Genomic DNA, 10,598 nt, shown 5'->3' on the forward strand with positions numbered 1-10,598 from the left:
CTTTTTCCCGATGAGAGAGCTTGAACTCAGAAGGCCTGTACAGCCCATGCCTCACCAACAGAGTTGATGACGCAAAAGTATATGCAGAGGCATGAAAGAGGCTCCATGGGGAGAGAGCAAGTGGTCCGTGTGACTGCTCCATGTCATGATAGGGAGTTTGGACTTGAACCTAGAGGATTTGATTCACTCTCTTAGGAAAAAAGTCATTAAGTGTGGAACCCAGAGTTGAGTTCCTTCCTTCCACAGAGTCAAGTCCAGATGAGAAACTTAGACTCAGGGAGGACAGTATGAGAGAGGGAGGCCGAGATCCAAAGGAAACTTGCCAGGACCGTTTCTGCTGTCTGATGGAGGACTTCCGGGTTCCTTGTTTGGTATCTGGTATGGACACTCACAGGTTTACAGTCAAGGCCTGAGACTGAGACACAGAAGTGATCAGAGAGCCAGAGAGCAGTGGCTTCCTCCCCAGGTTTCTCCAGCATTCTGTTGCTACCCTTGCTGCTTGAGAATGAGCTTGAGATTCTCCTTGGGTAGCCTGGGCTAGCTAGCCAGCCTTCTGTTTCCCTAAAAGCATGTTGGAACCTGATGAAGCTGGATGAGGACTCAGCGCCCTGCGCCCCACCCAGAGGAGCATGGCCAGTAAGCTGCCTGTCTGACGTTTCTCAGTATTTCCTTAGTGCAGGTCTTCCTGGGAGATCATTAATAGGTCTTGTAGGGGAAGATCAAGGAGATTCGGGGGGCTTAAAGACATGGAGACTAAAAGGCATAAAAGTTACTCCTTCCCTTGCCACACAACATAAATAGAGAAGTTGAGTCATGAATGATTTCATTCTAACCCATAAATCTTATTCTTTCCCATCCCCCACATCCCTGGCCTTAAATGGAGGTAGGTGGCAGGAAGGAAGATATTGTGGCTGCTGTGAATGAGGAGATAGTAAAGAGATAAAATGCTCTTTTGAATGGCTATTTCACCATTTCACTCCCTTAAGAAATGATCAACTGATATTTTAAAATTACTTATTATTGAAGTATAATTGCTTTACAATGTTGTGTTCATTTCTGCTATGCAGCAAAGTGAATCAGTTATACATATCAACTGACTTTTTTTTAATGGGTGAGATTCTTTGATTAGGTAATCAATGCTAGTCATGACCCTAATGCTACTCATTTTCTATCTGGATAAAGAGACAGCAGAAACATCAGGGAACAAAATCACAATGGGCCCACTGAAATAGAGTCGGGTTAGCCAGGGAAGGCATGCCAAGAAAAGATTCTGGGAAGTGAGCTAAGCCTGCATAGAAAGCTGAAAAGCAGAGGCACAAAGACCAGAAGCCCAACACTGGATTATAGTGCCTGAACATACCTTCTCAAGGGATAAGCAAGTGGCCGCTGAGATCAGTTTATTTGATTGCTCTTTCGTAATTTTAAATTAGCTTCTCCTCCAGTAAGGTTTATTTATGCCCTCCATAAAGAATGTTTCCGCATATCCATCCCAATTTTCCAACAGGTTTAAGAACCTCTTAACAAGACTTCCATGTTCTGAACCCTTTCTACTTCCCCATGTTCATCTCCTGCCACCTTCTGCCTAAAATATACCCTACCCTGCCATACACACACACATAAACACATATAATTCTCCAGCCACTTTTAATTATTTGCAACTCTACAAACACACTATGGTCTTCCATGTCTCTGCTTTTGCATCCTCAGCCTGCATCCCCCGCTCCTCAATATTTTCCCATCTTCACTTGGTGAAATCTTGCTCTCCTTCGAGATTCAGTTTCCTCCACTGAATTCCTAGTGTTTCACAGAAGCACTTATCACATTGCACTGTAATATATGTGTGAACCCACCTGCCTCTCTTCTTATACAATTTCAGTGACTTTGTAGTAATAACATGGTGAAGACAATACTTGAAGAAAGTAAGAAGGTAAGAAGAAGAAAAAGATGAAGGATGTTAATGTGATACTGATTAATCACTCAAAAAGAAAGGGAAATTGCATTGTGACTGAATACCTATAGACTAGAAGGGTGGGAGGGTAGAGTTGTTATCAGTTCTAAGCCTTGACAGTAAAGGTTAACTGATGAAGGTATAGGTAGGCCTAATGAGAAAGAATTCTCCTGGAAATAATTCACACCAGCTCTGCTGAGATCTCATAGTTTTAGTAGGCAGATGAGGAACTTATAAAGACTGAACTGTGTCTTAGTGTTGGAATGGCTCTTATAGAAGAAACTGGCAAAAACTAGAATACAGCAATTTTGAGAATTTGTCTTAAACTTTCTTCAAAGAGATTTCTCGATGCAGTTGTTTAATTTAGGCTAAAATGAGCAGGGCCTGCCTGCTGCCACCAGAGCCCATCAGAGTCTGTCAAGCTATGCTGGTGTGGGAGGTGCATCTGGGTGGCTCTAAGTGTACACTCACCCTTAACCTGGAACGGGAGACCCACACAAATCCCTTTCTGTCTCTAAAACTATAACACAGGACTTTGAAGGTATAAACTCATCAGAAACAGAACTGAAAACCTTTTAAATTTTAAGTTTCAATTCATGATGAATAATTAGGGTTGTAATTATTGACCCTTAAATGTGCCAAAGAGTTTAGTACCAAAATAACCTTGTGCTGAAATATGCGTTGTGTGGGTTTACATGAAAAGCTAAGGATGACTAAATCCACTTCCAAAAGTCAACCTCAAAGCAGTAAATAGCAGATTTCTACTTCCCTACTGAAATCTGTGAGGCGAAGGAAGAGATGAGAGGGAAGGCCTTGGGGTTACAAACTGCTCAGATGTGCAGGTTGAGATTGACGTGTCAGCTACCACACTTTATAAACCACAGCGAAACACAGGGATGAAACAGAGGTGGCTTAGGAAGGTCTCCACGTGACGGGAGCAGGAGAAACCAGAGGTGGATGTGCCTGGAGAGGGGACTGTAGCCACCCCCTCCCTCAGCTCTCCACAGTAGTGGTCTCAGGGGTTCCCTGACTCACAGCCGAGTGGGAAGTGGGGGTCTCGACTGTGTGCCCTGGCAAAGGCTGTGTCTCCTTTAATTCCAGGACCACCCGGCTGAGGAGGCCTTGGAGCAGCTGCATTTCTCGGAGCAGAAGCGCCACGTCGGGTTTTAGGGCGCCAGCGGTTTGTTGCAAGGGTGTCGGTGGCGCACACGCTGGTGGCCCAGCGGTGGGGGCTCCGCCCGCGGGGAACTGCGGCCCCGCTGAGGTGACATTCGGGACGGAGGGGACCGACGGGACCGATCTGGACACCGGGGGCTTTCTGAAGGAAAGCGGCTGGTTACCGGGGTCCGGGGCGGTGGTGGACGCCAAGTCCAAGGGAGAACCTGCGAACACAGCACACAGAGAAACGCTCGGCTGAAATCATTCTCTCATGGCCTGAGGCGGGAAAAGGGGGCGAAGGACTGAAGGACGGGCCGGGCTGGGGAGGCGAGTGGGGATGTCGAGGAAGCGGGAAATGAGCTGGAGGGGTGAGGGAGGCAGGGGTGTGGGAGGCGGTGGAGCGGGACGGCGGGGCAGGAGAGCGGGTGGGGAGTGACGGGCGTTTCCGGAAGGCGTGGGCGGAGGCTGGGCGGCCGGGGCTGCCCGCCCGGAAGGCTTCGGGAAGGGCCGTCACTCACCGCGGCCCGGGAGTTGCAGCCATGGGCTGCGTTTCCGGACGCTGCGGGTGGCTGTAGCCGCCTCGCACCAGTACGATTCCAGCTCCTCGACCTCCGGCTCGGGGACCGTGTACTCCGCATCCCAGTCGTAGCGGCGCACGGGCCGACTGTACTTGTAGAAGGCGAACTGCAGTGGCGTGTCGCGCTTCTGCGGATGCAGGCGCGTCTCGCAGCGCAAGACCACTCCTCCGAAGGCCCCGCCGCGAGCCTCCACCCGGCCTATCACCCTCAGCGCGGGCGCCTGGAACAGCTCTGCGGAAGCGGGGGCCCAGTGGCCAAAGGTGCACTTTAGGCCGGCGCAAGGGTCCCAGGGAACCGGGCCCAGCTTTGTAGTCCCACGACCCCTCTCCCGCTCCGGTTTCCCACGAGGACCTCTAACCCACCAGGGAGGAGATTGTGTGTACACTTGAAGGGAGGAAAGTCTTTGAAAATGTGGGAGACGAGTCCACGAGGGAAGGGGAAAGCTTGAATGGAGCGGCACCAAGTCAGACACCTCGAGTCACTCCCCGACTGACATCCAGCTCTGATCCTTCAGCCTAGAAGGGGTCTCAGGACGCCTGGAAGCAGTTCCCTCGCCCCAGTCCCACCGTGATCCCATTTACTGCCACTGTCATTCTGGCTGGGGCTGCGGAGAGAGCTTCCCCCTACATGGGTGCCTACCCAGAGAAAGAAGCCAGGACCCCTGCCCCCACCCAGGCTTAAAGATCAAGTGCGACTTCACACTAAGAAGGAGAGGAGAACGTGCTCGTGGTCCCGCAGAGAAATCCCCAGCTTGCCAGCTACTATAACTCTGGCCCCTTCATTTCCCCGCCGGGTTTCTGTCCCAGAATTTCCCAAGGCTTGTTTGTCTCCCTCCCCGGCCCCGTCTCCCCCACCTTGCACGGTCACGGCCACCTTGGCGGAGAACATGGGCGCGCTTTCCACGGGAATGCGCATGGTGCCGGAGCACTGGTAGCGCCCGCTGTCGCTGGTGCGGGCCTGGGGTACCGTGTAGTTGGCGCTGGAGTGGAAGTAGCGCACGGGTTGGCCGTCGTGGTAGTAGTGAAGTTTATAGACGATCTTATCGTACCAGCCGCGACAGCGCATGACCAGCGGCTCGCCCTCGAACACCGCAGCATAGGGCACTTGCAGGATCAGCCAGTCTACGACAGTCAGCACAAACAGCCTGATTCCAAGAGAAAGTCCAGCCCTTGGGGTGACCCATTCTTCTCCACCTCCCTGCTCGCTTCTTCCTACCCCTTTTCCCCCACCAATCCCCTTCTCCCTTCCTGGACACCCCAGGAGCCTCAGATGGTGAGTGGCAAGGGGAAGGGGAAGGCCAACCTTAGGTATTGATGGCTGAGACTTGGTTCCAGCCTCAAAGAGTAGTGTCCGTCAGAATCCAGTTTAAACGCCTTAAGATGGCATCAAGGCCTTCCTGACCTAGCCCCTGCTTACCTTTTCAGCACCATCTCAGGATTCTCCCCTGCCCCGTGTCTCCTTTTCCGCCTTACAATGCAGGCTAATTCCATCCATACTGTACTGCTGGGAGAACTGGCACTGCCCAGAGCCTTAGTACATGCCAAGAAGACCTCTTCACCTACTTTAGTTGAGGCCTGTTATCCTGCAGGTCTGAACTTAGATCTTATCTCCTCCAGAAAACATACCTGAGGGCCTCCCACCCCCCGAGGACAGCCTTAGGCACCTTCTGCGGTACCCTTATTTACCTGATCATCATACTAGCTAACGTTTACACAGCCCTCAGTTCAGTTCAGTTCAGTTCAGTCACTCAGTCGTGTCTGACTCTGCGACCCCATGAATCGCAACACGCCAGGCCTCCCTGTCCATCACCAACTCCCGGAGTTCTCTCAGACTCACGTCCATCTAGTCGGTGATGCCATCCAGCCATCTCATCCTCTGTCGTCCCCTCTCCTCCTGCCTCCAATCCCTCCCAGCATCGGAGTCTTTTCCAATGAGTCAATTCTTCGCATGAGGTGGCCGAAGTACTGCTAAATGCCACTTTAGGTGTTTTACATGGAGAAAAAATTCTGCAAGTAATAGCCACGATCTCTATGGTACTCTCGGTTCTGCAAGCAGTAACTACTGTTTATCATATTCAGTATCTTATCTGTGCTTGCTATCAGTTTCCAAACAAGAAACCATGGAGTGTGGATGAGAGTTGGACCATAAAGAAGGCTGAGCACCGAAGAATTGATGCTTTCGAATTGTGTTGGAGAAGACTCTTGAGAGTCCTTAGGACTGCAAGGAGATCAAACCGGTCAGTCCTAAAAGAAATCAACACTGAATATTCATTGGAAGGACTGCTGCTGAAGTTGAAGCTCCAATACTTTGGCCACCACCTAATTCAAAGAGCTGTCTCATTGGCAAAGACCTTGATGCTAGGAAAGATTAAGGGGAAGAAGAGAAGCAGGCGGCAGAAGATGAGACAGTTAGATAGCACTACTGACTCAATGGACATGAGTTTGAGCAAACTCTGGGAGATAGTGAAGGACAGGGAAGCCTGGCGTGCTGCAGTCCCATGGGGTTGCAAGTAGGCTGACGTGACTTAGAGACCGAGCAACGAATGGGTATGAAGTATAAATGCTAATCTGAACATTGAGTGTTAACCTTTTAAATTCTGAATAGAAAATATACCCTACCAGGCTAAAATGACAAAATATTCCCTACAAAGTAGCCAATCCTGTGCCCTAATGAACAAATTACTGTTACTTCTCTTATTCTGTTTGGAAGCTCTTTATGTCTTCCCAGGAAATTAGTTTCTTCTTGACTCGTGTGTGTGTGTGTGTGTGTAATAAAAGTGCTTTGTTCATCTGCTTTTTTCTTTGACAACCTCTCATAATTCATTTTTAATCTTCACAATAACCGAACAGATGGACACTCTTATTGTCCCTATTTTACTAATGGGAGGCACAAAGAAGCATCACTCTGTTCAAACAAGAGTAATCCCCCAGTTGCAGGCAACCTGTCCAGGGAACCTCACTTTTCCTGCTTTGCACTGCCCTTTCCCTTCCTGCCCAACCCTCTTTCTCAAAAGTATTCAGTATCCCAGGTCCTTAGACTCTCTTCTCTTCTGAGCTAGTAAATGAACAGAAATGTTTATTTACTGTCCACTGGCAGGATGGTAAAGGGACCTTTGAGGCTATGCAAGCCTTACTGCATCTCTCACATAGTGCCAGGCAGACTCAGTATAAACCCTCTCTTCCTACCCCAATCAGAGTGGCCCCGTGTCCTCTCCCACAGGAGGGGCAGCCTTGCCAGGGGACGTGTGCGCTGCCCTTCCGGTGTTCAGACGCTCACCATTAGATACAGAGAGGTGGATGGGGTCACTGACGGGTGCTCCGCGTGTCTGGCATCTATACACCCCTGGCGTGTGCACCTCGATGCTCTTCTTATAAGAAGGCAGGAGTAGGTGGCCCAAATACCAGAGAGTGCTAATGGGTCGAAGCTCCAGAAGCAGCGGGTGGTACCCATCACACCGCAAGGTTACCTTTTCCCCTTTGAAGATTGTGGTCCAGGGTGGGTGCAGAGACAATATGGGCTTCTCTGGAGTAGCTGGGGGAGAGGGTATGGGAGGCAGCAATGTGAAAAAGAGAATCAAGGTGAGGTGCCCGAGGATGAGATCTCAGGTTAGAAAATATCAGAAAATGCCAGTTTCCAGGACCCAGGTTACTAGTCCGTCTCTGGGAGAGGAGAGACCACACTGGGCTATCAACTAGTCCCTTGGTGAGCACCCATGTCTAAGTGCCAGGCCTGCTGGCAAACTGAGTCACAGGGATTGAGAAGCCATGAGAAGAGACGCTACCCTGGAACAGCTAAGAAGTGGAGAGTACCCAGGCAGGTCACTTGGGATGGTTGGAGTAGAAGTCACAGAAAATTGGGATGAGGGATGTGTAAGACTCACCAGCTTGTCCACTGCTTGGAACTACAAAACAAGAAAGAAGAAGGAGAATGTTGGCAATGAAAGGAAAACGGGGCCTCTCTTGACCATAGGAAAGATTCAACAAATCCCAAGACGTGTTTTTCTTCTGCCTTTAGTTCCCTCAACTCTGAGAAAGCCCCTTTCCTCTTTTCCTCTCCAAAAATAGATAACAAACTGAGGACTGAATATCCCCCCCAACACACATATACACCCTGACTCCCACTCTTCCCCATACCTAAAGTTCTTAGGCCAGTGTTGCCTCACTGAGGACTCACCCAGGAGCAGAAGGACTGTTAGCTCCCACATGGTGGATCTACCAGCAGCAGCTGCAGAGCAACGGAGATGCCCTGACATGGGATGGGAGAAGAAACAGAGACCAGTGACCAGTGACCAGTGCTGACCACTGAGCCCTGGGAGACATCGCTGCTTCTCCCAGTCATTCCTCATTTCTGAACACGGTGGACTGGAGGGAGCAGGAGACAGGCTGGATATGTGTCAACTCTCAGATGCCCCAGCACCAGACACTGTCCCACCTGCTACGCCTAAACCACCTCACATCTCAGGCCAGCCCCACCTCCTGTAGAGAAAGCCTTTGTTCCCTTTGCAGCCCAAGAAAGCCACATAGAACCCCAGGCTCTGCCTGCCACCTTCAGGCTCCCAGCAACATCCCACTCCCATCTCACTCCTTTCCTATCCAGGAAGGTCCCATAAGCCTCAAATGAGAAAGACATCTTCATGTCCTCAGGATCCACACAGGACAGGGGCTTCCCTGGTAGTCCAGTGGATAAAACTCCATACTCCCAAAGCAGGTGGCCTGGATTCGATCCTTGGTTGGGGAATTAGATCCTGCTTACTACAACCTAAGTGGCTTAGATGGTAAAGAATCTGCCTGCAATGTGGGAGACCTGGGTTCTATCCCTGGATGGGGAAGATCCCCTGGAGAAGGAAATGGCTGCCCACTCCAATATTCTTGCCTGGAGAATTCCATGGGGTCACAAGGAGTTGGACATGACTGAGCGACTAACATTTTCACTTCACTTTGCTGCAACTAAAGATCACTTGTGCCCCAACGAAGACCCAGTGCAGCCAAATAAATAAATAAAAATATTTTTTAAAAAATAGATCCACCCTGGATTATTCTGCTCACTTCCCAGTGATAGGCATTGGTGGGAAGTGAGATTGACATCGGGTTCTGTATACCTGGAAGTCACGTCCTTCCCTGGGTGAATAGACAGAAGAGTATGATTCATCAACCACCTTCTGTGTCACTGTCTTACAGTGTCACAGTCAAGAGGAGAAATGTTTATTTGTTTCCTCTTTCTATCTCCTTTCCTGAAAACTTAAACCTCAAAAATTAGAAAACCCTTCCTTCCCACCTATCCCAAAGATCTTCTCTATAACATATCCACTCACTTGGCTTTCCTTCCTTCTCTCTGTCCCCAGCCATGCCCCAGTTCTAATAATCCTTACCTGTGTTAGAAAAGTCACTGCATCAACCCCTCGGAAGCTTCTCAGACCTGACCTCTCGCCTCTACTTCTTGTGCTTTTCAGCCGTGTGATCATACCCTGAGCAGTGGGGAACCTGAATTCTCCTGTAAATACTTAATGAATTTTCCAACCTGATAGTATGTCTCCTTGGACAGTGTTCGGTCCTCATCTGTGACTGTTTAGTACTAGGGTACCTCCTTCCTTTGGAACTCTGGCAGGAAGGAGATAGATGATCAAACCCTGTCAGGGTTTAAGACGGTCTCTTCCCCCCTTCCTTGCTGATGCCCAAAGTTTCACTCTAAGAATTTCCTCGTAGTTTCTCTTAATATGCTAGCCTTTGTTAAAAATGCAGATGCCCCGTAGGGAAATGCGATTGATCCTTTAAATTAAGCTGGTCACTTCAGATCCTGCTTTGAGAACACGTTTTGATAGAAGAGAGATAGAATTATATGGGTCTGAAAACCAGGGAGGTAATTGATAAGGTGTTCAGGAGTGGGGGGAGGAGAGGACGAGACACCAGGAACAGAGACTATAAACTGCCCGCTTTAGGAGGGCCCAGCTAGGCAGTGTTCCCAGCTTCTCCCAACATGCCTGATGCCTCATCCGGGGCCAACGTGAGCCTCCGCACATCATCCACAATCTGTACCAGGCCACCACCTTTATGATAAGAATGTAATGCACCCCTCAGCTCTTCCCTAAATCTACCCAAGTTGACTCTATTTTCTCTTCCTATCACTCAGAATACAGATCTCAGCCTCTTCCCCCAGATTCCACGAAAAAACTTGATTACACTCAAAATTCATGAGGTGTACAATCTTCCCTGAAAATCTCTAGAATCACCCGTAGGGTTCATATCATATAGCGCTCAAGTTTTGGCTTGAAGAATCTCCCACCCAGCATTTCTTCATTCCAGGCTTTCTTCTGCACTTTCCTAAATTGGATCTTCTTCTCCATCCAGGACTTTTTCCTGAAGAATTTCTAATTCTTTACTATGCACACCTTTACTATGCAGAGAAAATTAGCAATGATCATTTATTACCTGAGCAATTCTGTGAAGCCTATCACGACATCACTTCTGGACAAGATATACCATTATCTGCTAAGAATTCTGAGAAATAAGACGCTTTCAGTGATGACAGTGGGATGCTGCTGCTGTTGGTATCAATGGAGACACAGCTTATTTCAGTGGGTGCTGCAGCCCTGAGCATGTAGCAGGCACAACACCATGTGCCTCACAGATATTACTTTATTTATTTATTAAAAATATTTATTTATTTGGCTGTGCCAAGTCTTAGCTGCAGCATGTGGGATCTAGTTCCCTGACCAGGGATCGAACCAGGCCCCTTGCGTTGGGAGCTCAGAGTCTTAGCCGTGGACCATCAGGAAAGACCATATTACTTTAATTCCTGCAAGGGGACTTTAAGGAGGAATTATCATCTCCATTTTACATATGTTTCCTGTGGTGCTAGAACTGGAATTTGAATAGAAATCTGTCTCAACTCTAAAATCTGTTTTTTCATGCTCATAG

The 10,598-nt window shown here is 49.1% G+C and overlaps 1 protein-coding gene across 1 annotated transcript; it reads right to left on the reverse strand.

Annotated features, from left to right (window-relative positions):
• Positions 1-1,627: 1,627 nt before the first annotated feature.
• On the reverse strand, positions 1,628-7,888 carry FCRLB (Fc receptor like B). Its single transcript, XM_027538281.1, has 6 exons — positions 7,858-7,888; positions 7,565-7,585; positions 6,961-7,215; positions 4,539-4,805; positions 3,625-3,915; positions 1,628-3,330 (listed from the first exon to the last, which is right to left on the reverse strand). Exons 1-6 carry the CDS (start codon positions 7,886-7,888, stop codon positions 2,942-2,944), a joined length of 1,254 nt encoding a protein of 417 aa, XP_027394082.1. The 3' UTR covers positions 1,628-2,941.
• Between the last annotated feature and the right edge of the window lie 2,710 nt (positions 7,889-10,598).

Source organism: Bos indicus x Bos taurus, chromosome 3 (genome assembly GCF_003369695.1).
Source record: "Bos indicus x Bos taurus breed Angus x Brahman F1 hybrid chromosome 3, Bos_hybrid_MaternalHap_v2.0, whole genome shotgun sequence".
Classification (NCBI taxonomy): domain Eukaryota; kingdom Metazoa; phylum Chordata; class Mammalia; order Artiodactyla; family Bovidae; genus Bos; species Bos indicus x Bos taurus.